At 38.0% G+C, this 27,670-nt stretch overlaps 1 protein-coding gene across 3 annotated transcripts in view; it reads right to left on the bottom strand.

Annotated features, from left to right (window-relative positions):
* The window catches only part of WDR11 (WD repeat domain 11), an 81,018-nt gene extending 53,696 nt beyond the window's left edge, over positions 1–27,322 (bottom strand). For 2 of the 3 annotated variants that reach the window (XM_030569165.1, XM_030569166.1), the window contains exons 1-9: positions 27,115–27,322; positions 24,505–24,616; positions 18,821–18,974; positions 11,550–11,723; positions 10,012–10,198; positions 6,292–6,457; positions 3,269–3,383; positions 1,879–2,074; positions 548–651 (exon numbers count right to left, since the gene is read on the bottom strand). In XM_030569165.1, the coding sequence (XP_030425025.1) occupies positions 548–651; positions 1,879–2,074; positions 3,269–3,383; positions 6,292–6,457; positions 10,012–10,198; positions 11,550–11,723; positions 18,821–18,974; positions 24,505–24,616; positions 27,115–27,200 (1,294 nt within the window). In that variant the 5' untranslated portion in view covers positions 27,201–27,322. Of the gene's footprint in view, positions 1–547; positions 652–1,878; positions 2,075–3,268; positions 3,384–6,291; positions 6,480–10,011; positions 10,199–11,549; positions 11,724–18,820; positions 18,975–24,504; positions 24,617–27,114 lie in introns of those variants that run through there. The other variant, XM_030569167.1, reaches the window with a different exon arrangement.
* Between the last annotated feature and the right edge of the window lie 348 nt (positions 27,323–27,670).

The raw sequence follows: 27,670 nt of genomic DNA, 5'->3' as shown, positions 1-27,670 counted from the left end.
TGGAGAATCAGGTCCTAAGTGTCCCTCCTTAATGCTCCAAATCATATCAAGTTATCGAAAAAAAGGGTTTTTTGAACAGTAGTCTGCTGAGGGTGAAAATTCATTCAAGGGCAGTATATCTTTACACCATGTCGGTAATAGGTAAGCTTAGGTCACATCTCACAGTCAGGCTCTCTCTGCATTGGATTTGAATAGGCTAGTGCAGAAAAGACCCTTACTCAAATGCAGTGAACCCAAATTCTCACACAGGTGGTTCACAGGAACTGTTACCGTTATTCCCACATTTACAGAGGTTCTCCTGCTATTGCAATGTTGATTATTTTCCCAACATTACTTTTTTAAGAAGTGCAAACATAAGGTATATTGTCTTCATGTCACAGAAATATTAATTGAATATTTTCTTTAAAAAACAGAAATGCTGTTCAGGTTTGCAACATTACAACTCAAACCCAATCTAGCTTCAGTATTTACGTTGAGTCCACAAACCATAAGATTTTCTCTTTGGTTTTAAAAGTCTAGCTGTAAAATTATTATTTGTAACTCTTACCTATCATGTTATCCAGTGAAAGATCTGGAAGTTTATTTTGGAATGCTCCTACAGGAATTCCACAGAAAGCAACAGGTGAATACAAAGGTGATGCACTTGAATTGCTTTAAAGGAAAAAAAAATAAGCTGTGAATGCAAAATGGCACAGATGCTTGCTTGATGCACTTGGTTCTAATTTTTCCTGAACTGTTCTTTCCAATGTCACTTAAACCCCCTGTTACTTATTATCTGCAACATTATTTTGGTGAGTTTCCATATATAATCTCACCAATATAAGGCAATTATCATGCTAACTCAAAGCAATTCTCATCTTCCCTGTACACATTTTCTAAGCAATCCTCTTTGCTTTGCACTTGTGACAAGTTACCTCAATGTAGTTCTTGTTCTGAACTGACATCCAAAATTTTATACATGCATTTTTTCTTTACTATTCCTATTTTAACACCAAATTAATCAGTGCAGTAGCCACAGACCTCACATCTAGAAAAGTATTAATATACAGTTTAGAACATTATAGCTACATTATTTTAGAACATGGTTACATCAGAACATTCCCTGTCCCAAACCCTTTTTAACTGACTCAATATTCAAATACCTTATAGCAATGGATCAAATTCAGCAAAGTAGATAAACAGGGATGTAAAAATCAGTCTCCTTAAGCCATATAAGAACTTGTCTAGGCAAACATTAGTTTGCAACAAGCTGGAGCTTGAATCTACCACTAGCCCGAGTAGATTTATAAACCAGACCTAAGAAGGGATGTTGTTACCGGACTTGTAAATGCCTCTTTTTTTAGTTTAATAAGGAACCAAGAGGGAAAACTATGGTGAGGGGTGCTTGTAGGGCTGCTCCCAGGCCATGGGGGGTCCGAGGAGGAGGATATTCACTGACACCTACTAAAAAGTGTTCTAATTTCCAGACTATTTTGGCAGTCCTTTCTTCACCCAGTCAAAACACATAGGTCTTTTCTTCAGGAGAATGGTTTTGTCTGAAGAAAGCTGAATGGCCATGCTCAGGGTAGGAAGGAGGGATGAAGCTGAAGGAAAATTTTCCTTGAAATAAAATGTTAATGTTGGTCTCTACTGTATTTTTGTATAAATGTTAAACAAGTGGGAGGGAGGAGGGAATAAAATCCCTTCCCCCAAAACACAAATGAAATCTAAAGCCCTTTAGTTAATTATAACTATTTTAATCCTCTTACTGCACATAAATTTTACATATTTTCAAGAAGAATGACTCACCCTGTTACCTTTATGTTGTCACATAATGTGATTAAGTGTTTCGTGTAAATACAATTAAACACCAATGTAACGGAAACATAATAAAATTACCTGTTACGTAAATTTCTGCCAGAAATGGTAGACTTCAGTTCCCATATCATTACTCTCCCATCACTGACTATGAGAGCAGCAGAGTTCTCATTCACTGGGCAGCACACCACACTGAATGGGCGAACCGTCTTTGTCACCCTGATTGCATCAGACTGACTTCGCAAGTCATAAATCAGCTCCTGAACTGGATCTGGATCTGTAATATCAATGTACCAAGTATAAGATACATAACATTCAGACCCCAAAATAGGATACTATTATTGGAGGGTAATATAATTAAATGGGAAGAACAATTTACTTTTTTGTTAAGATGCATAGAATGTTCATAGGAAAACAAGTTTTTATGAAAGAAAATTAGAAATTAAACACATTTTCACCTTTAACTTATACAACAGGTGGTGTTAAATTCTACGGTGGGTATCCTTTTACCTTGCAAATAGGTAATTCCATTACAATTTTTCAAACATTATAAACATGACTTCTCTATTTCCAAAACTTCTCTTCAAAATAAGTGAAAGAAAGGTGTCCTCTAGATTAGTAAGCAGATAGTGAAATAAGATCTCCAAAATATGCTAACTCAAAAGCCAATTTGCCTTGGGACATCCTCTTCTCTGCTTAATCTAAAATACATTTCTGACATGCTTGTAAAATTGGAACAAGGGAATGTGATGCCTATAGCAGCTCACTAAAAATACACAAACCACAAAAGCCTATTGAAAAACTTTATCAGAACCATCACTTATTCCCAGCGGATTTTAAAATTTACAGGCTTAAGCATGTATATAGAGTTAACTTATGTCCTTTATTCCGTTTAATTTAAACAAAACATTTAACTGAGTAATAATGTGTTACACAACAAATGACAGAAGTTTAGTAACTTAGAACTGGAATTACAGTATTATATTAGTTGACTCCAATTTACATTAAACTGTAATAAACTCTTCAGAGCAAATTGTTTCCAAAAACTTATGTTTCTAAATAAATTATTGTGTGTATACACAAGCATCTTTTGCTTTGTCCAAAGACACGATAGAACAAATTAAAAACCATTTATTGGGATTTTCCCTACAGATTTGATTATTAAGATGATACATAATTTAAAAAGATTATTTATTCAGCAATTAAAGGATATTCAGGTTCTTATCTTGCATTAAAAGCCAAGGGAATTTAGAATTAAGTTGGAGAAAACAGTGGAAATTCAATTAATTTAGTGAAAAAAACTCAGGACCAACCATCACAGAAAAAAAACAACCATTTATTATAAGACCAGGTTTTAATGTTTTGCAGAAAAAGTGTTTGTATTTGAAAAAAAAAAAAATTAAAGTTTAGGCCAGAGGAGCTGATTCTGACATCATAGTCAGTTTTGATCATTTGTTGACACAAAACTCACCTGGGTCCTCATTTGGTGTACCAGTTATACTAATGTTAGATCTGCGAACTCTTAAAGTTATACAACCATTCTCGTGCAGGCAAAACAAAGCATCACGCTGAAAGCATGGAATTACCTGTATAAGCAGATGTCAAAGAGCACTGCATTAAACACAAGATTACACAGTGTGCAATTTATGTTAATATGCATCAAAAGGTGCATGCTCATTTATATTGAAGGAGTTACTAAAGAATATACCACTAAGGAACTACTTAAACTAATATATCTAGTTATATTATCTGTAAAAAAAAGCATTTTTTCCCCTGTGCAAAAAGCCCAGGAACTCATTTAAGCAAACTGAGTGGCAGTCTTTAGTTTAAAAAAATAGTAAAAATCTGCATATCACATATTAACAATGAGATTTTCAGCACAAGTTTTCTTTTAAACCATGTGATAAAATTATTCAGCATAGGAACTTTATTTTTAGAGTTATCTGAACAGTTATATTATACAAATATTTGTGAATAAAGCCTCAGTTTCTTGTAATTCGGGATTACACATTATTCATGAGTAGTCAGACAACTGCTGGGTATTCACAGAAATGTCTGCAATGCCTAAAAATTTCAAGAGTTTAAGCACCAGGAACTATCATCCAAATGGAGTAATTGACACGCCTTTTAATATAAATTTAGCAGTTGAAAATAAGGAGTCATCATGTGAACAATCAACTCTGCTTAGATCACAGTTTGAGAACCTCTCTTTATAGCATCATCAATATCTTTGGAACTAAACTGGAAAATCAATTGATAGTTCAAATGATACTGGTACAGGTGAAATCAGTCGGCTTATGAGGAACTTGACATTTTCCTTTTTGGGGGGATGGGAGGACATTATTTCCACGTGTACACACACAATTGCACTCACATTTGTTGTAGCTGTGATATTTTGCTCTACTTTTTCTCTAGTCCCAGGAATTCATGATTCCATAAGAACAAACAGATTTGGATAAGACCATAGACTTGATTTGGCTACCTAATCAAGCAAAGACAGATGCTCAGAGGAGTGCATGTAATCTTGTGTGTAAAAAGCTAAACACACAGAAAATGAAATTTCCTTTTTCCACAGAATTGTTTCCACACTGGTAGCTTTTATACCACCACAAAAAGGCTGGATTTGCAATAGGCCTCTGTGAGCTTAATTAAACAATGCCTGCTGCATCAGGGGCCAGCTTTTCCCCTATCTAGTTTATTTCTTTTCACTGTCTGTTACTCATCAAAAAAAACTGTCAGTGGGTGAAGAACTTATGGATGCCACATTGCTTCTATGGCCATGCACTTCTCTCACTCTTGCCCAACTAGCCTCCCCACCCTTCACCAGGAAGCATTTAAAAACTCATTTAAAAATGGAACTTGAAAATATTTTCACCCTGACATGAGTTTAGAATGAATATAATTCACAGTTTTCAATCTTTTCATTTTTTCCCTGCCCACACAAATGTAAACTATTTGGAAAATGCAATTATTATGTTGAATGATTACACCCTGCTGCATGAATATCTCAACAGCATGTCAGAATTCCAAATGGAATCTTGATCAGACAAACTAAATGACTAAGGAGTCACAAAAAATAGGAAAAATTAATGTGGAGATAGTTTATGAAAAGAAGCCAGTTTACCTTGCATTAAGCTACTGACCTAGGCCCTGCTCCAAGTTACAATGGTGTAAGTGAGAACAAAACTTAACCATTGCAATTGGGATACCGTAACTTCATGATTTTTCAGAATCATGTGTTAGAAATAATACAAACAAAATCAGTTTCCACACTTATCTCCAGCAACCAAGCTACATCATATTTAAAAAAAAAAATTGAGCAGGGCATGCAGGAGAACGAAACAGACACAGAGATAGATTTTAAATTGGCAGACTGCAACTTTATTAATTTTAACGGGGAGAGGTACTTCAGTTTGTGAAGACATGTTCTCCCCTCCTTCCTAAAGCTACATCTATCTCCCAGCTTGCTTATTTGGGAGTTGATATCTTTCAGCCTCTCATCTGCACTGGCCACAGGTTGTGATGAAGTTACCAACTTCACTTATTAAACTTACAGCTTTTAAATACCTTTCCTTATTAGCCTCTAACCAGGTCTCCAGAATGCTATGGGAAAGTAAACTCCCCCAGACACTACATGAATCTTCCCCTGAGGGAAAATTCCTTCTTGATTCCAAAACTGGTGATCTGGTCAGATGCACAGAATCTTGAAAATACAGTTCAAATTATACCTCCATTTTTCCAATAGAGACAGTACGGCAGTAATCACGCCAGAATGGCTTATGCAGACATGCCAGTGAAGCTTTACATACAGCAAAGAGATGGGAGGGATGGGAGAGCTAATCATCTCTCTCTCTCTCTCTCTCTCCCCCAAGGGCCAATGGGTGGCAGGGGGAGGTAGAGGTACCTCTTCTCTACCCCTGCCCAGGAAAAATCTTTACTTGCAATGGGGTTGGGGTGGAAGAGAAAGGCTGTGGAGCGCTCAAGCCTACTCCACCAAGTCTATCCCCTGCCAGTCTGATCAACAACTGTTCTTGCTGAGATGGAGGGGGCAATTTTGTGATCATACCATGGTTTGAACAAATCATTCCATGTGCCATAGGACCCTAGTTCTAAATTCAAGATTCCTTTATAGATGTAAAAGTAGCTTTTTCTCATAGCACATAGTAAAATAATTCACATGCATACAGTGTTATGCAGTACAGAATATATGGTAGCTCAGTAGTAAATCTCAGATATTAGAGCACATTAAGAACCTTTGCTCTTCACACTCTAAATTAAAGTTTTCCTTGGGTTTTATAGACTAAAAATCCCAGCCTAAACATCTCTTTGCTGACAGCCACCCAGGAAACATAAAACTTTAGAAAGACAGATTCATGTTTTTGATATTTATAAAAATCAATAAATGTTTGTAAATAGAATACAGTAAGGACTGGTTTTAATTGCAAAGAATGTTAAATGAAATAAGCATAGGCAGAAACAAACTGGATGTGTTACCTGTAAAAAAGGTATGCCTGTTCTTTCAATAGCTACTACACCTACTGTCTGGTTCACTTCAAGGTCAAGAATCAAAATTTCTCTGGGATAGAGTAACAACATGTAGTTTCGTTTGGAAGGTAGATATGACAACTGAAGACACTCATTCAGCGTTACAGATTCAGCACTGAAATACACCAAATACACATCTATAAAGCAGTTTTTACATAGTTCAGTAAGCAGGAGCAGCTTTAAAGAGGTTTTGATATTAGCATATTTCAAACTCCATATAGTTAATGGTTGCACGGCAATACTTTGCACGTAGCCACTAAGGCCAATTTCAAAGGACTACCCACTTCAACAGCTAAGATAGTTATAGAGACCCCCATTTGATCCATCACAATTAAAAATACACCTCTGGAAATTAAAATCAAACTGAAAAGCCTTGGAAAATGAATACGTTTATGATGCTAGGAAAATAAATGTAATGTAATGGCTTCACATTTCAAGAGAAAGGCAGTCCAACTGTGAATAGTGTTAGCAGTTGAAGCATCTATTGGTATTCATGAGAAATCAGCCTGACTCATGGGGCTTACTGCAATTTGCATATTGCTGTGCATAATATTTTATTTTGTAATTAACTAAAACTAGCCTCACGGCCAGAAAATATGTTAAAGTTGAGAGAAAGAAGTTGAGAATGCACAAACACTATTAACAGTCAAATGCAATGTATCTAAACAAGAGAGGGGCTGTGAAACAAAGGAAATTCTTGAGAATATACATTTAATCTAATAATTAGTCTGTAAGTCTGTCAGAGTCGTGAAGGGCATCGGTATCACATGTAAATTCTTCATACTACTGAAAGGTATGTACTATTGTTAATGTATTGTTACTATACCTGTGTGCGTATATCTACAGATAGATAGATAGACAGATAGACACACACACACACGTTGCAGCAGCACATTCACTTTCCTTGACATTTTTTTTTAAGTCAAGTATTCTAGCTGATGCAGCACAAGCAGATCATGGTATAGTAATATAAAAAGATGTCACACACTTTAATTTAAAAGTATAAAGATCACAGTCACTTAAATGATTACAAAATGAGATGCCACTAAGTTTTCTGTTCTATTTGCAATTTAATAAGCTTATTAAAATTAAGTCCAATTTCTCATCTGCACTAAAATTTGGTGTTAAGCGCTGATTGACAAAATGGTTTGATTAGTTTGTTCACACAATCACTGCCAGATTGGAAGGTATTTTTAATATGTAAAAAAGTACAAAAAGAAAAAAAATCACAACATATAAAAATGGAAGTTGGCTGATTTCTAGAATAACTTAAAATGCAGCAATTTTAGCTTTCAAAATACTGAAGTTGAATTTACTGGTTTAAATTCTGATTTTATGTTATTTATTTATAAATCATCTATCGTTAATTGCTAGGTGCAGGATAAAAAGAAATTAAAAGTTACTCTTAAACACAAAATTAATGTCTCTTTACTGCTGCTATTATTTAGGGATTTCTGATTTTCCTCTATTATTTGCCCTCCCAACCCCATATTCCACTGAAATTATATTATTAAAGGAAGGCTTTTCCAAAAAAAGCGGGGGTTGGTTTGAAAATAGTCAGTCTTGGATTTATGGTAATCTCTTTTAATAAATTGTTCGACTGTCATAGATTGCCCACTGAGCACACTATGCTATCTACCCCGCCATAATATGCTTGACACAGAGATTCTAAGGTTCTATCCACACTATGGTGGCACGCAGAATACAGACACTGCATGCCCCCTCCTAGCCTGAGTATAAAGAGCAGTGTGGATGGTGAGGCATTGCTTAGGTGAGTAAAGACACACCAGAACCTAAGGGTATGTACCATGCACAGTTCCCTACACACCCAAGCAGTGCCTGTCTCATCTATACTGCTATTCCTAGCTGTGTAGTATTCTGCTGCTGGAGTCTTTCCCAGACTCAGTGAAAGACTCCAGAAACAGGGAAAGGCTCCAGATGGGGGAAAGCTTTTCATCGCCACATGTAGCTACTCACTGCAGTTTGGACGCAGCCAACTTTTCACTGTGGCATGTAGCTACACATACTCTATACGCCAGTGCCTGTGTAGACAATGACTCTGGGTGAAATTGGAAAGGTAATCTCTGATAATCTTTACAGATTTCAAGAATAATCTTTAAAGTTGTACAGACTGGGACTAGAACCTCAAATCAAATAGGGAAAATGGGTATGATATGCTTGCCACATTTTTTCTTACTCAGAAAGCAGGTGAGTCAATGTGGCTTTAACTTAGACAGTTGTACTTCACATTAAGTTGGAGGTAACAGAAGCATTGTTCACAGTTAAATCTTAAAAAGGACTAGGTACAGAATCCTGGTAAACTGGAGACAGGAAAAGGTAGGAATAATTGGTATTTTCTTAAATGTGTTATACTTCAGTCTTAGAATAAGTAGAATGCAATCCTAAACGGAGTTTACAACCCAAAATTAAGAAATGGGCATTATTAGGTACATATCATCTTCCGAAGTTTGAAAAAATACATTTAAAAACTGAGACTGCCTCATTTCAGAAGATACTGACAATAACAAACTAAAAATTATTAGATATTTGAAAAATAATCATGCATTATGTGCACCCTCTGAGCAAGTTCCTTGAAGGAATGCAGATAAAGACAGGTAGTTGTACTTATTAGGGTTAGCAGATCATTAATAAAGTGCAATCTGTTTACTATGTGGTAAATACTGATAATGATTTAAGTAATTTTGCTCAAATGCTGAAACAAAGTGCAATTTATTAAGGAAAAGTTATTTTTAAAATGGCATTGCGGTTCAGTATTCATTGTCTCAATGTTTTCTGTATCATTTTGCTCATTTGTTCACTTTAGAAATAAAAAGATTTGTTCCTATCTACTAGGCTTACAAACTCAGCTGAGATCTGAAAGTCAAGCTGTGTTCTTTTCTGTTTCTTCAACATCACTATTCATCAGAATGCAGACCTTTATCTACACCATTTGATGCCATTGAAGACAATAGATTTCTACAGTTGTATATTAGGACAAAATTGGGCCCTTCAGTTGGGATGTATTTAACAATTCAGCTGATGATGCAAGAGAAGGAATAAAATCCAACTCTCTCTTTCAGGACTATTGGCTCTGTAAGGATAGAATCGGAGTTAGCAAAACTTATTTATCCATAATGTAAACACGTGACTCCAAAAACAAAGAAAGAGCAGATTTTTTGAATGGGAAAGTGCTCTTTGTTCACAAACTTTTTAGAATGTACCTATTGTTTAAGAATTCCATCGCTTCCCTTCAACAATCAATCATCAGAAGTAATTACTAAAAAGGGGCTCAATTAAACCTTATCCAGGCAATCAAAATTAAAAGGAAACAGATGCATGCAGGAATTAATAAAAAGTAGATGCCTACATCAGGTTCTTCACGTTTCATAATCACAGGGCCAGATGCCCTTTAGTTTCACTGTTACAGTGGAGAAGATTAGAGATGCTAGGACATGGAACAAAAAAAAATTCTGCAACTTCCCTTTATTTCCCTGTCCCTCAAAGATTTATTAGCAAATATTATATCATAAATCAATCCAACTAGTATTTACAGGACTTATGACATATACACATACACATACATATTCATATACACACACACACCCCTATATACATACATACACACACAGAAAAAGTTCTGTGAGGACAGGAGAAACACTTGCAACCTACCTTGGTTTTTCATTAGTGATTAAAATTTTGACTTTATCAAGGGCTTTTTTGGCCCCTGTAGCAGCAACCAGCTTGTTATGTGAAGGACTGGAATGTGGACTGGAGATGTAAACTTTTTTTCCCGAGCTGGCAGGAGCCTTAGAAGGAGAGAAGTCTGAGATGAACACTATACCCTCACTGGTGAGCACTGTACCAAGAAAAACATTTTTTTATTATAACAAACTATTATGTGCAATTTTATTATGGTGTTTTATTTTTAATGTAGCTTTTCGGCAGAAAAACAGTAATAGTTTTAATGATATTGAACTGGCTGGGAAATTCATAATTCTAGCTAACAGGAATCTTCTTGTGAAAGAGCAAGAAATGTTCCACTACAATTCATGAGAGGCCACAAAACTCAAGTTTTTCAAAATTAAGTCTGTATATTACAAAATACTGTACAGATTATTGGCAGAAAGTTCTTATTTGTCCTTTAACATTAGTTCCGTAAACTGATTTTCAGTCATCAACTATTCCTCATTAAGTTTTACAATGCAAAAGGAAAGCAGGGCTACCCACAAGAATAAGTCCCCATTGCCATTCTCACGCAGTGTTGTTCTCTCAGAACCATTAATTATAACATTTACATGATTGCATAACTCAACACAACCTTAACTGTGGAGCCATGATGGACAGCTCCATAATTTGATACTATGTATGCATACATATAGACACCCAAAAGCTCCTTCCTTCCATTTGATTTGCATAGAGGGACACAGGAAAAATACAGAAACTGTACCCAGTCTCATTAGGGAGAAAAGAGTAGTGATGGAGCTAAATTCAGAAATGAAAATGGTGATTTCATTATTCTTCTTTTCCTATTTCAACTAAATTGTGCACAAATCTATCCTTTATCTCCTTTGACATTTTGGCTGCTTTTGACACTAATGATCAGATGCTCCCCTTCTTGAAAAGGCCCCATTCATTCCTGGTTTCCTTCTACTTCTCTAGTCATTCCCTCAGCAGCTTTTTTAGTGGGCCTTCTTCCCCCCACCCCACCTTACTTTCAGAGGGGCTCCCATAAGGCTCTGACATTAGATCACTTTTGCTCTTCCTCTTCAGCTTTTCTTGCAGTAATTCAATTACTGCTTAAGGCTATTGTTTCAGGCTCTTTACAAATTCAGGAACAACGCTGGATCCTTCATCTAACCCTACCAACAGGCAACCTCAGCACTGGTTCCCTTTCTCATACACAGTTATGTAGCTTACATATGGAATGACCTCCCAGTATGCCCAGTCACCACCCACACAATCAAATCCATTTAAGATTCACTTCCACAATGCTCATGAGTTAGTAAGTAATGATACTAGACAAATGTCTACGGTATTTCCCCTCTGAATTTCTCAGTGCATCCTGCTTTCTAAATGAGGGACACATTGATTCTAAACTTCTTGGGGCAGGGACTCTTTACCTGTATTTTGTACTATCCCAAGTATACTGTCAACATGAAACAAACATAATAAAAATAAGAAATTCTTTTTGTATAATGAAAGCTTACAAGTTAAATGTGAAGGATCAAAGGGGTCAAATGAAAAAGAAAGGATGTTTTCTGCATAACTCTTCTTCCAAAGTTTAGTGCCTGTATCTGCATTCCAGAGTACAATGTAGTTTGGTGGATGAACTGCAAGCAGTAAATCTCGAGAAGCATCTTGATTCCACAGCCACTGCATGTCTGCCAAAAGAAAGAAGCAACAAGTAGCCAAACTTGAAGTTAGTGTTAAAAATATTCATTTCATTTTAAACCTACTCTGCTTCTAAGTACTTGGCCTTATTAGGCTGAAAAAGTGACTTATTAGAAGCAACACACTAAATATTTCACAATTTCAAAAAAATTCCTTTATTACCTCAAGTTTTTATTTACAGTATACATTGATGACATCTTCCCTTAGTCCTGACGTATACATATTTGAAACTATTTATTTTAGTTTACAATAACATACCCTAGACATTGTGAAACCAATGAATGAGTTCAAAGAACCAAGAAATGCATAAACCCATTTACTAATGCACGCACTGCTATTAAAAAAACGAAAATAGTGGCAGTATCATATCTTAAAATAATACAAAGGACATCTGTGTTTCAAATTCCCCTTTTGGAATTTCAATTTCAATTATCATTCTATACTATGTACCTAAAAGAATAACAATACCGCTAAAGTGATATGACTAGTCACGAGAGAGGATGCCAACCATATAATTCTTTGACATAATGTAACAACTTATTCACGGTATGTGGTCTTGTAACAGTAGGTGAAGTTAGCTAGCAGGGATGGGAGAAAGGGATGGGCCACAGAACAATGGAGTGGGCAAATGTTTATACATGACTGTAAAATGCAAATCTCCCTTCTGTAGAAGCTGTATTTGTTTTCATCCACTCTCTATCACCCAATTACATAATACTGTACAGATTATTGGCAAATAAATAAATTCCTATTGCTCAATCACCCTTGGAAAAAACATTTTAATCCAGACAACTAAAAATAAGGGGGGGAAATCTGCACTGCCAAACCAAAATGGAATCTGCAGACTACTCTGAAGTTCTGTAAGATAGTACCTAAATCCCTCAAAACACAAATGCAATGTCTCTAATATCAAACGTAGGATGAAAAACAACAACAAAGTTCTGAGCTCTCAATTTTTCTTTCCATTAATTCTTAATTTGATAGCTCACTTTAAGAAATGACACTTTTTTATGTGCCAGATCCAACACTAACATTAATACAAAAATGCTGTAAGAATGTGCACAAATCATGTGTGTGAAATATCGGATTACTTTGATGTGTTTCTAAGCTGGCAAGAAGAGCTCATTATCCAAATCTTTTCAAAGGATGGTTTTCAATATAATTTCCTTCTTTTCTTTCCAAAAAAAAAAAAAAAGATGGATGATTTCCAATGACATTGAGAATATACTTTGAATCTATCCTGCTGGAGAATGCAGTGTGTCATTATATACTCAGTTGAGCGAGAAGGACACTTAAAAAAAGCTAAGTACCAATATACAGACTCAGCTAAAATAATGTAATGTATGTGTATACATACATAAAAATAATGCAGTTGAATTTTCAAAAACACTGAGCGCTGGCCTAACTCTGTTTTCCCACTGAAGTCAATGGTAAGACTTCACTGACCTCAGTAATAATGTAGTTAAAGCCAACTCATAGTGCTTTTTTTAAACAATTGCACTGGAAGTACACAGAGAGATCATGAAATGAAAGATATTGTGTGTGTGTATATATATATATATATATATATATATATATATATATATATATATATATATATATATATATATATATATACACACACACACACACACACACACACACACACACACACACGGCAAGAAAATTAAGGCTAACATGGGAAGGAAGGTCATGTGACTGGACTGAGACTCCTGAGATCTGGACTTAATACCTCGTTTTGCCACAGATGGGTATGACCCTGGCAAGGCACAATTTCTCTCTACCTCAGCTCCCTATTCATAAAATGGGGCTAATACATCCTACTTCCCTTCCTTTGTGTTTTGCCTATTCAAGTTCTTCAGGGAAGAAGGGTTATTAACTGGAGAAAGCCACGCCTGGCTCCCATCAAGCTAACACGGTTTACTCTTCCTCATGCCGAAAGCCTAAGACCAAAGAAAATCCTACACTTTAAAGAAGGTGGGCTGAATGGGCTGTCAGTAGCAGCGGCAAAAGATGGGTCTCTACCAGACAGACATAGGAACTGCAATAAGTAGGCTGGATTTCCCAACAAGAGAGGGAATACGCTGTCTACCTGACCTCTGGATAGAGAGGCTAAGCTTTAAGGAAATATGCATATAGAACTCAGCTGTTTTATTAACCCATTTTATAGATGCTATGTTTCTTTTGGCTAACAAATGCCACTTTGTTTGAAGATACTGTTTTTCGGTTACTTTAATGAGCTGCTGTCACAAATTCCTGGGGGAAAAGAGCTTACAGGTGCCAACCCCCGTTTGGCCTGTCGGCTTAACAAGGTAGGTAAAAAGGGGGACTGCAGTAAAGAGATCCCAGTCCAAGAGTGCTAGGACCACTTGGTTTCATCCAGAGACGGGCAATATAGCGAAACCTGTCAAAGAGGTGCCCTCAAAGAGGACAAAGAGAGGTCTAAGGTGCAGTTTGCACAGTAACAGTGACATGCTATATTAAAAACAACCCAGTGCAAATTGCTGCATTGGTTATATTGGACTCTGGACAAAACATATAAAATAAAATATAAAAGAACATTTTGTACATTTTATATTAGCAACTCCCAAATTGTCATCTATGAAGCACTTGCTAATGGTGCATAGAGAACTGGCAGATCACACTGGTGCTCATTTCCAGTAACTGAAAACAGGAGCCTGGAAGTCTGTAGAAGCAGATGGAAAGAAGGAGCCAACTAAAGAACAAAAGAACTAAGAGCAGCCATACTGAGTCGGACCAACGGTCCATACAGCCCAGTAATCTGGATTTCAACGGTAGCCAATGAAAAATGCTGAACAGGACAGGCAATCATCAACTGCTCCATTGCCTGTGTCATAAACAAATAGTTAAGAGTTAATGTTTCTTTTACCTGTAAAGGGTTACAAGCAGTGAACCTGGACCACCTGATCACAGGACCAATCAGAAAACAAGATACTTTCAAATCTCAGGGGAGGGAAGTCTTTGTTGTGTGTTGTTTGTTTGTCTGTTGTTTTTTTTTTATTCTAAGAGTAACCAGACGTACCTACAGGCTCTTTAATTTTCTGTTTAAATAGTGAGTATAAGTACAAAGGCGGTTTAGTCTTTTTAATTTTTTTTTTATTTGCAAATGTGTATTTTGCTGGAATAATTTTAATGTGTATTTGTGCTGGGGGGAAGGCTTCTCTCTAGTGTTTATAAACTGAAAGACCCTGTAACATTTACCATCTACATTACAGTGACAACTTTTACTTTTTTTCCTTTCTTTTATTAAAAGTTTTTGTTTTTTTTAAGACTTGATTGATTTTTTCCCTTGTTAAGGCTCAAGGGATTTGAGTCTGTACTCACCAGGGAATTGGTGGGAGACAGGGAGAGAGAAGGGAAGGGGGAAAGGTGGAATCCATCTGTTTTAGATTCACGGAGCTTGAATCTGTATTACCTCTTGGGGAGGGGAAAAGAGGAGGAGGAAAGGTGCATTCCTCTCTGTTTTAAAATTCAAGGAGTTTGAATCACAGTGATCTTCCAGGGTAACCCAGGGAGGGAAAGCCTGGGAGAGGCAACAGTGGGGGGAAAGGTTTTACTTTCCTTGTGTAAGATCCAGGGGGTCTGGGTCTTGGGGTCCTCTGAGAAGGTTTTGGGGGGACCAAAGTTTACCAGGCACTGCAAGTCCTGGTTGGTGGCAGCACTACAAAATCTAAGCTGGTAATTAAGCTTAGGGGGATTCATGCTGGTACCCCATCTTTTGGACGCTAAAGTTCAGAGTGGGGGTTATACCATGACAGCCTGTCATCCACATCCACTCCCAGAGGCTAGGGACACTGAGGGCATGAGGCTGAATCTCTGATCATCTTAGTTAATAGCCACTAATGAATCTATCCTTCAGGAACGTATCTGGGGTTTTTCTGAACCCCGTTAGTTTTAGCCTTCACAACATTCCCAACTGCCTGTCTCTCTTATGGGACACTGGTACACAAGAGGAGAAGGAAAGAAAAAAGGAGCATCTTGTAGGGACCAGAACAACCAGCAGATGAAATTGTCACCTACCAGCAGGAGAGAAAGTCCAGAGTGAAAAGAGAACTGAGTGGCTAGATAGCACCAGAAACAGAAAAGCACATACAGGAAGCACAGGAAGAAAGGAACAGAACACGTGAGAGAAAAGAGCATCAACAGAAGACTGATTTAAAAAAAAAAAAAGGATAACCCTCCTCACACTAAGACTGAAAATTACAAAAAACTTTCTCAATATTATTTTTCCGTGTAAGTAATTGATGTAACCACCAAAGGAATGTTATGTCATGATAGGAGGGGAGATGATCTGTGAGATAATCTCTTTATTAAGATGTGGTTCACACTATGAAAACTTTGTAAGTACCCTGTTCTAGATGGTGGCTCAGAGACGTTTTTTATTACAATGGAGACTATATTCAAGAGTGCTGGTGGGAGGTGCTTGTATTGCAAAACACTTTTTAAAAAATGGATAAAAAGTTAATCAAATCTTAACAACGACTCCACCAGTTTCACACCGTAAACAGAAAAAGAATGGATAACCTTGCTTACAAACAGCAATGTAAAGCAGGACGATGTTCTAAAAATATGTTTAAATATGAATTTAAGGTGAGGAAAGGAATGCAATTTTTTTTATTTTGTCCCCCATTAACTTTTCTGCCATTCATCAGAACAACAGGGATAATGATTTCCTTGGGTAAGAAGGTACAAGCTATACACTGTTGGAAGTCGATGGCTATACAACTGGAAAATGGCTTTAAGCAACATGTAAAAAGCCACACTAATCGTTCAGTAACTCAGTATCATCATCTCAGAAAAAACCAGTAACACTAGAGAAAAAAAACAAAGCTAAATGAATTAACTGAAGCCAACAAAAGCTGGCTGCTGTATTTTATCCACTTTATTTTATGCTTCTGTTTTATAAACCTTGCTAAAGAAACAAAAATCTAATTTGTTAAGTGGCTTTTCAGATAATACAGTTAAAGATAAAAACAGGAGTCAGGCTGGTGTCAGAGAGAGAGTTTGGAAGAGGGGAGGGAGGGGGGCGAGCTGGAACTATTAACTATTCTCAGAAATGTACCATGAAAATTTCATTGCACAACATAACGTCATTTCTGAGTTTTACTTCAAAAATAAACAACCTATAAAGTGATGCTAATAAGGATGTGGGCAGCTGTAAAAGAAAAAGAGATTTACTCAGGATTTAGTTTGATTTTAAAAATCACAGGAGAACTTAAAAGATGCCAAAAAGTGTTTGCACTGATGCTTGTTTACTGAAAAATTCCCAAGAAAATAAAACTGCACGTTTCTTTTAGTAACCAGAATCTCACACACAAGAGGAGATCTTGAAAGTCCCTACTACCAATAATTATAAAATAGTTTTTATCCAAGATCCTCAACCATGGGAAGGTAGTAGTATTCCCATTTTACAGCTGGGGAAATATGCAGAGAGAGAGATTAAGTGATATGTGTCTAAGATCATTCAGTGAATCTGTGGTGGAAGCAGAATAGTTTAATGTTTAAGCCCCTGTTTTAACCATCAGACAAAGACTTCCTCACTGGAGGCATTTGCTGGATGGTAACCTGCTGACTGACAACAAAATAAACAGAAGCCAGGTAAAAGGAAGGTTGCTTACCCTGCCCTCTCTCCTGCTGCTCTTTATTCCACTCCACCACTAAGTCCTAGAGCAGCTCTTCAGTCCTCCTACCTATCCACCAGACCTACTAGTATGACAATGAACTCTGGGGCATGCAGCACTGCCACTATCAGGCTGGCTTTCACAACCTCCAGAGCTAAGTAGTTTGCTGAGGGAAGATATCACCAGTAATTGCCACTACACCAGGCTCAACTAGCATCAGGAGCCTGCCATCCAGCACAATCAAGCAAACCATACACACCTACAGTTTCGTACTCATTATAGCCCACAATTTTTTGTGGCCAGAAAGACCTGTGAAATGTAGGTACTTTGCATTAAGAAACTGGAGGGTTTCTAGGTTGTGGGTGAAAAAGATTGAGAACCACTGTATTAATCTATGCTCCATTTTAATAGGAGTACAACATAGAACATTCCAAGCAAGAAGGATTATTTATGTATGGCTTTGTGAGTATTTTCTATAGCTTCCTGTTGAAGTGTTGCAACATGCAGATGTATACAGATGTGACAATAAAAAGCAAATGACTCCCAGATGTATCTCGTCAACTGTAACCAAAAATCAATGATCATCCAAAAATTCCTTCCTCTCCTGCAAGTTCTATGTCAAGCCCTCTCCCATCAGTCTCTCCACTGACTCCTTCTATGTCAAATTCAAACACTGCAGTCTCAACTTCAAGACTCTATCTAGTTAAACCCAAGCACATATCAGCTCTAGTTTCATCTTACAGCCCACTTATTTGCTGCCATTTGCCTGCTCCTTAATGCTCCCTTTGTTTCCTTTTCCAATCCATTTTATTGCTTTTTCTATACCAGCTCTTATGCATGAAATAGCCTTCCTGTTCTTGTGTGCCAAGAAAGACGGATATAGATATTCAAAGGAATCTGGAGCATAATGGTTTAAAAAAAACAAAGAAACCTTTATTCCTTAGGAATACACAATCCAATTTTAACTTGTCATATTAGTATGTTTGCATCGTAGTGGCTATATAAAATGCACTGTAAATAAGAATACAGTCAAATCCATGATTAACAGCACTGTAATTCTGTACAAGTATTATTACAACGTGGACTGCAAGCTGCATTAAATCCCCAACTCAAAACCTAAGGAGGTTTATTTAGTGTTTTGTGTGAACATTTATCAATAATAAAAAATACTTCTTAACTTATAGCACTTTTAATCAGAAGATCTCAGAACATTTTATAGGCATTAAACAAACCCCTTAGCAGCCCTGCTGGGAGATAAGCATTATACCTATGTTAAAGGTGGGTAAACAGGCGCACAGAGTGATGTACTCAAGGTCAGAGTAAGTCAATGGCAGGCCTGTGAATAGAATTTGAGAGTCCTGGCCTCCAATCACTACTATAACTAGTAGACAATACTGCCTCTTACAATACAACTTATTTATATAAATAGCATACACCTTCCTTACCTTGGATTGGTTTTGTATGCTCCTGTATTTCACAGCGAACCGTTCCCGTTGCCACATCCCAAACAATTATCTTTCCAGTAGCATCAGCAGAAGCTAAGCGCAAAGAATATGGAGAACCAATATTGTGATGGTAGTTTTCTTTAGCCCATTTAACCTGAAGGTATGAATGAAACCAGTTAAAATAGAGTTATGTATAATAAAGACAAGTATTTAATACTTTTTAGTTTGACACCACTAAATGGGATACAAACTATAGGAAACACAGCACCAGAAGATTTTGCAACAGTTTGTAGTCATTTCACATGCATGTCACTGTTCAATAAATAGAGACATAAACTTGCACAGCAGTTGTCAGTTTAATTATTTAAGTTTATCCTATATATATTGCCAGGCTAGCCTCAGGAGCCTTTTTAATAAAAATCGGCACTGCATTAACTATCCTCCAGTCTTCTAGTACAGAGGCTGATTTAAGTGATAGATTATATAGCACAGTTAGTAGCTGTGCAATTTTATATTTCAGAACACTTGGGTGAATAGCAGCTGGTCCTGGTGAGTTATTATTGCTTATCAATTTGTTCCAAAACCTCCTCTAGTGACACCTCCATCTAGGACAGTTCCTCAGATTTGTCACATAAAAAGAATGGCTCCGGTTTGAGAATCTCCCTCACATCCTTTGCAGCGAAGACCAAAGCAAAGAATTTGTTCAGCTTCTCCGCAACAGTCTTGTCTTCCTTGAGTGCTCCTTTAGCACCTCCTTTGTTCAGCGGCCCTGTGACTGGCAGGCTTCCCGCTTCTCATGTACTTAAAAAAAATTGCTGTTAGTTTGCGTTTCTTTTGCTAGTTGCTCTTCAATTTTATTATTTATTTATTTATGGCCTGCCTAATTATACTTTTATATTTGACTTGCCAGACTTTATGCTGCTTTCTATTTTCCTCACTAGGATTTGACTTCCAATTTTGAAACAACGTCTTTTTCGCTCTAATCATCTATTTTACTCTGCTGTTTAACCATGGTGGCATTTTCTTTTGGTCGTCTTAGTGTTTGTTTGGTTTTTATTTGAGGGTTTATATTTAGAGCTTGTCTCCTCTTACCAGGGGATCAACATGTGGCGATCGATCCACCAGGGATTGATTTAACAGGTCTAGTGAAGACCTGCTAAATCAAACACTGATCACTCTCCCATTGGCTCCGGTACTCCACCAGAATGAAAAGCATAAGGTAAGTCAACAGGAGAGTTTCTCACGTTGACCCAGTGCAGTGTAGACACCGTAATAAGTCAACCTAAGGTATGTAGCTGGAGCTGCGTAACTTAGGTTGACTTAGACCTGTAGTATAGACCTGCCCTTAGTTTGAGCCTCTACTATGGTGATTTTTAAAAAAAGTTTTCAAGCAGCTTGCAGGCATTTCACTCTCATGACTGATCCTTTTAATTTCTGCATAACTAGCTTCCTCATTTTTGTGTCGTTCCCCTTTCTGAAATAAATGCTATTGTGATGGGTTTCTTTAGTATTTCCCCATTACAAGGATGTTAAATTTAATTACACTGTGGTCACTATTACCAAGTAGTTCAGCTATATTTAACTTCTGAACCAGATCCTGTGTCCTACTTAGGATAAAATCAAGAATTGCCTCTCCCCTTGTGGGTTCCAGAACGACCTGCTCCAAGAAGCAGTCATTAATGATGTCTAGAAATTTTATCTCTGCATCCTGTCCTGAGGTGATATGTACCCAGTCAGTATGGGGACAGTCACAATTCCTCCTTATTATTGTATTTTCTGTTTATGTATCCTCTCTAATATCCTTGAACATTTCACAATCACTGTCACCACCCTGGTCAGGTGGTTGATGGTATATTACTACTGCTATACTCTTATCATTCAAGAATGGAATTTCTATCCATCAAAAAGTTTTGGTACTGTTTGATTCACTTAAAATTTTTACTATATGGGATTACGTTTGCTTTTACATGTAGTTCCACTTCTTTACCAGTGTGACCTATTCTATCATTCTTATATATTTTGTACCCTGGTATTACCACGTCCCATTGATTATCATCATTCCAGCAAGTTTCTGGGATGCCCATTATATCAATATCCTCATTTAATACCAGGAACTCAAGTTCACCCATGTTTGTATTTAGACTTCTTGCATTTGTATACAAGCACTTTTAAAATTTGTCAGTATTTAGTTGTCTGCCTTCATGTGATGTAACTGAACAGGACTCTCTGCTGTCTGACTGTTTCTCTTCAGTTCCTACATATACTTTATTCAAAGAAATATATCCGGTGCTGCTTCTTCAACAATGCTACAGTCATCTGGAACCTCTCTTTCCACCCAAAGAACCACCACGCTATACACACAAACCGCTCTCCCAGCCTGGTTTAAGCAGAATCATGAGGTGTCTGGATGGCCAAGAAGGAAGTGTATGTATGAGTGAGTCCAGTGCTTTGCACAAGGTATTGGCACATCAAGGGCTCTTTGGCATTCTGGCTTCAAGTCCTGGGGTGCATCAAAACAGCAGACCTTAGTCTCCACCACCGCAAGTTCACAGCCACATCCCTGTGTCCCTCAAACCAAAACCCTCTTACCACTTCCTCAATCATTCCCTGTAACTCTGCTGCTACATCCCTGTTCCCCTTTTCCCAGTTCTCCCAGAACATTGAGCTGAACTGGGAAAAGGGGGTGAAAGATCTTTGCAACATCAGTTACTTCTTTCCATCATCCACAGCCCACACATATCACCCTCACCTTAACAACTAAAGGGCAAGCTTGAGTATGACCAATAATATAATATGTAAATACATACACAAATGTAGATTTCAAACTATATAAAAAAGCCACATGAACATCAGAACTGTTACAAGCTACATGCACAACTGTTTAAACATTACAGACAAACATCTGGCACTCATTATTTGCAATATGACATTACATACCAATAAAAACCCCTAAATATAGATATAATATAGATATTATTAAAGCCACACAAAATCTATATTACTCATAGGGACAAAGGGAGTAAATATATAAAGTAAACATGGCTGGACTTTAAGGATAACCGTTAATAGTTCAACATGAAGGTAGAAATGAGTGCAAAACATAGAAGGTTTTTAAGGTTAAAAAGAGGATATGTTTAATAGATTGCAGACAGTGTGTTGAAATACTTAATTGCTTATTTCTTGGCTTTGAACAGCATTAACTGCTGAGGTATGCAGTCCAGTAACATAATGTAAACAAGTTTTTTAGGTGAAAATTCCTTGTAAATGGAACCTGTCCATGTTATTTTCTTTGTAGTAATGGACTCAGAATATGTTTCTTATGTCACTTCCAACTGTAATAGTTCTTTTAAAAAGGAATGTGGTAAGCAGACTTCTTAAATATTAAGCTCAGGAACTGAAGAAAATTATTTATGATTACATCTAGAGGAGTGTGGAAAGATCTTGACCAGAATAATAACTTCTAATATGATGTCCACTGATCTTTAGAGCAGAAAAGAAAAGAATTCCACTCCTGTCTTTTTCCTCACAAATTAGTCATTTTCCTGGGTTTCCTCCAGTTAATAAATGAGACGGTGGTTTTGAAAAATAATCTAATAAATTATATAAAGTCTGTAGGGACCTTAACATTTAGCTTACTGTTGAAATAGGACAGCATCACAAAATTAGCTGGAAAATATAGCTATCCTGATGCAGTTACAATGCTATCATTATAAGGCAGCAGAACTGAATGTTATAATTTATTAACTAACCTATGTGCAACTTCTAAACTAAGCTATTAATATTGCTGCTGTCCTGTTCCACTGTGTGATTAATTTGCTGTTTGGACACTTTTTTAGGTATTGGTATTTTACCTATATCTCATGACCAGCTCTGAGGACAGCCCAGCACGCCAGGGGTGGAGGAGGCTAAGATGACAATCTGCTCATACAGACTCGGAATCATTCATTGTAATGACTGAGCATGTAATTTTCAAATATGGGGTAAAGAATGATTTGATATATTTTCTTTTACAGTATCTTGCCTTAAGAGGGCAAAAGCATTAAAAAGTGTTTTTATATACTTCATAATATATCCAAAATATCCATGTAGATAGGTCAAAAGGTATATTTTTGTTTCCCTTCTCTTCAGTCTCCATTTTCATTTTGTGACCAACTACAGGACCATGTCTAACCAACAGAAGTAATACCTAAATATTATGTTCAATTTAGAACAGTTATGATGCTGACTAACTATTTGTATGGTTATTTGCCAACCTCTTGCATGTGTCCATATCACTTACTGCTCCATCCACTATCTAGAATAATATAATTTATTGTTCAAATTTTGGCCACATATTACTTTGACAATCTCCACACATGTAATAAAACAGAAAGGCTTTAATCAAAATGTGTTGTCGAATATGGAGATACGACACGGCACATAACTTATATAGCTGTTCCAGATGTTTACATTTTAAAAATACTCTTATCAATAAAAAGAAAAATCTCTCTATATATTAATCAATAGGCAAGTCAGAGAGACAGCCTGGCAGTATCAGAAAAATGACATCTAAAAATATGAAGAAAATTCAGTTGCTCTCCGGCATCTTATTGCTCCAAATCTGGAGATTAAATTCAATCATTAAAATGTGATTAGAGGGATTCTTGTCCTGATTTAGATGCAAATCTGAATAGTTTGTACCATGCTCTGAAGGTTGGCACGGTCAAACCCTAACAAACTATTTGATAGAGCTCTGAGCTGAGGAATCTCCACATAAAACATGCTGCACCCCTTGCCAAAGACTAGAGAATCCACAGATAGGCAGATTATCACTAAAAAGAGCTCAGAATTTTCATCTTTTTACAGTTGTCGTATTTATTGGTAATCATGATGAACTGATGACGTAAGAATATCAGCACAGTCTCATTTTCTCAGAAAAACAGAAATCCAACAAGAAAATACTAAGGAATTAAACACACACAAATACGCACAAGCAGTATTTCCTAGGAGATAAATGTTGCAAAATGAAATTGAGGGCACTTAACTCAGCCAGTTAGCGCGTTAACTAAGGAATGCTGCTGCACAACCAGCTATCACATAGTCGCCACAAGTAGCACTATAAGAACACCAATGACAGACAAGACTGAACACTGAGCCACACTTAGCTCAAAAATAATTGGGTAGTGCTTGATCTGCAAGGAAGCTGCGTCTCTTTCGCATATGCCACGATGATGAACTCAGCTACCTAACTATCAGGAAAAACCTTTCCAGTGAGTCATTACTGCTATTACATTAAGCCATAAAAATATTTCTACGATTCAAAAATAATAGGAAAACAGCAAAAATATTTTTATGGATTGTAAAGTTAGTAGAACTGCAGCAGAACTTCAATGTTTATTAGGTGTATAATAACTGTGTTTTTAAGGAGCGTTTCTGTTTTGACCAGATCTACATCATTAACATACATACAGATGTTTCTCCATACATCTGAAAATATAATGGTACCACAGCTGCCTGTTCAATTTCAACAAATGATTGGATCTTAGCCATCAAAGAGGTCATTTTATTCCTTAAAGATTAAAGTCATATACCAAATTTGACGTGAAAGTCAAATTAGATAAAATGGTAGTTATTTACACTGAAATTTAGAAAAAACAACACACACAAAAGAATCACACGAAAGAACCTGAAACAGATAAACTCACCTTGACAACAGTAGTTTTGTGTCTTTCCAAAACTTGTACAGTCTGGGCAGTGTTGGAATCAATAACTAGCACCAGGGACTGACACCCATATGCAATCAAACCTTGCCAGCCCCTGGAAAAATAGCAATGTTACTATCAAACAAGGAAAGGGACAAATGTCCAGACCATCAATAGGTGTACTTGGATTTCATGAGATTTTTTAGCTAACAAGTCAAACTGGAGTAGCAATGATCTATACTTCATTAGAGTTTCTGTAGCTGGATTATCAACAAAACTGATATTGTGCATAATATGTAATAAAATAAAGCCGAACTGCAACTACAGCAGCATGGTTAATTTATTATGAATGCTTTTATATCATACTATTAAAACATTGCATTTATTATGAAGAGAGGGCCAATGTTAACTGTTTGTCATCTCCCTCTCCCCTATACTCTGCCTCTCTGTTCGATCATTTTTTAAATTAAAATAATTTGGGGGCAAGAAGTGTGCCACTTGTTTGTACATCAAGCATGTTGTGTGCATGCTACTGGAAACAAATAAAAATAGAAATATACCTCTACCCCGATATAACACGACCCGATATAACACGAATTCAGATATAATGAAGTAAAGCAGTGCTCGGGGAGGAAGCACACTCCAGCGGAACAAAGCAAGTTCGATGTAACGCAGTTTCACTTATAACACTGTAAGACTTTTTGGCTCTCGAGGACAGTGTTATATCAAGATAGAAGTGTATCTACTCAACAAAATAAAACCTGAAAACATACAAAACTCAATTCCAGCACTCTACAGAGAGCAATTTTTCAGTGCAAGGCTAATTTATGACAGAGGCTTTTTACATGTTAAAAGGGCAGGCTAAAACCTTACATAGTTTCAACCAGCTGCATCAGTAAATGGCATGTTCCTTTATAAGATACGAGATAATTCACATTGTTGGGAGATGGGTTGGTTGGTTTTTGCAAGGAAAGGGAGAACTGAAGGAGAAAAGGGGCATATTTTAAGTGAGTTTAGTAGCAGTCAAAAGTTTCAATCTATTTGACCTCAGAGAAGAGGCTGACATTGCCACAGAGGAAGACTACAAAAAACATGGGGTTCAATTAAATGGTTGGGGTCAAACAAGAATAGGATTGGAGTCAAGGGGTTGAAGCAAAGAAATCCAAAAGGGAACTAAGCACAGAACCCCAGATAATGCCCACTGCTCTGAGAAAATATCAAGAGAATCAGTGGAGGGGAAGGTGCTGTCTTGACTTGACAGATCTGGAAGCGCAAGTCTTCAAAGAGGGTTGGTTCAGTTATTTAAGCATGGGACTGAAAATCAAGCAGTCTGTTCAGTTTTATCAGCTGCAAAATAGAGCATTTGTTTGGATTAGTTGGAGGGCATACAGGGCATTGAAAATATATATATATTGCTTTTTATCTGCCATATCATAGGTAGATAGATGTATCATATCTACAACAGACAGCAGAAGGTTTCTACCATTTATGTTTGTACCATATGTGGCTTGTCACACCAATAAAGCAGGCTGCAGAGAGCCAAGCCAAGCCCAGCCCAGCCAGTCGTGCATCACAGGAGCTGCCTCTGCTGAATGAGTGCCGAGCAGGACCTGACCAAAACTACCCGAGAACCTCCACCCTCAGCTATTTACTGGGTCGCAACAGACCATAAACATTTACAAATGGGTCCTGGGCCAAAAAAGCTTGAGAACCACTGCTTTTGATCCTACACCAATATAAATATTTAGCAGACAAAAACAGAAACAGTCATCAATGACAGAAACTTAATGTAACTGAATTTGTCAAGAGCATGTTTATGATAAGTTTTCATTTGAGGAAGTGAAACTGATCAGATACTCCAAACTCAGTGCTGACAATTTTCACAATTATACAGCAAATCCCACGATATTTGGGGTCTGATTTAATGTTTCACCTTCTGCAGACAAGTGATTATGTGACAATCTCAACTTTATTTTTTCCTAGACCTTCCAGTTGTGAAAAGAAACTGAAAATATGACTTTAGTGTTCCCTATACCAAGCAAAGTCTCAGAAACCTAAACCAGAAGGCAAATAAAAGAACACCCGATTTTTTAAAACATGTTTAAAACTCATGTTTTCAGTGTCTGAGGCTGCGTATGCTGTACTCTTAGAAAAGTGAGTAACAACCTTCCCAGGCACAGAGAAAGTGGGTTAGGCGCAGTCCCTCGTTGACACCTGTCTCTGAGAGGCTGAAGGAGGAGGGAGGGCATAGTTCGCTCCCCACTCCAAAGACTTTGGTCTTCTAACTCTCTAGTACCCAGCCTCTCCCTGAAAGGCCTCTCCCCCTGCACCACTAAGGCAGGGATTCCTCCTCCCCGTAGCGGCAGGAGAGCCTCGCTCCCCCACTACCCTCCCGTCCTCCTCTAGGGCTCCAAGGCCTCCCTTCCTATTGATTCATCAACCAACTCTAAACCATGAGCCGCCACCCACCCACCAGGTCCGCCAGGGCCCCCCGCCCTCTGTCCCCACCCGGGGCCTTCACTCTCTCTCTCTCTCTCTCTCTCACACACACACCCCGAGCCAGGGCCCTTCACCCCTGCAAGCGAGGGCTCCCCTGCCCGGCTCCCCACTCACCAGTCCACCGCCCCCTTGTTCTGCGCGCTCAGGGCTCCGGTGAGGGTCCGGGCCGACAGCCTGATGTTCACCGTGTATGGCAACATACTGTGCAGCGGCGCGCTGGACCCCGGGCGGCGGCCCCTGGCTTTGCGGGGGCCGGGCGGGTACTCCGCAGTAGCCGGGAAGCCTCAGCCCGGCGCCGGAGCAGGAAGCGCCGCAGAGCAGTGCGCTGCCGATCCCTTTCCCCAGCCGTCCGGGCTGCCCCAGCGCCCGAGGCACTTTGGTTCCGCCGCGGCAGGGAGTCGCGGAGCTGGAAAACGCGGCGGCTCCAGCCCATTGCGGAGCCCGAGCAGCGCCCCCTTTCGTGCCGTCAGAGTAAACAACAGCTTGTGCCTCCCCAGCTCACCTGCAGCGCTACCCCGGGGCCAGGGCTCCCTTGCTCAGCTCCTCAATGGAGCACCGCACCGGGGAGCCAATTGTGCCGCCCCAGAAACCCAACCTCCCCTCCCCGTGCAGCGCTGCCCAGCAGCCGCATCCAGCCATTGGAGCCTGTCAGGTTTTGCTACGTTTTGGC

This window comes from Gopherus evgoodei, chromosome 7 (assembly GCF_007399415.2).
Source record: "Gopherus evgoodei ecotype Sinaloan lineage chromosome 7, rGopEvg1_v1.p, whole genome shotgun sequence".
In the NCBI taxonomy this organism is placed as follows: domain Eukaryota; kingdom Metazoa; phylum Chordata; order Testudines; family Testudinidae; genus Gopherus; species Gopherus evgoodei.
Note: the sequence above shows the minus strand (reverse complement) of the source record. Positions and strands in the feature narration are given on the sequence as shown.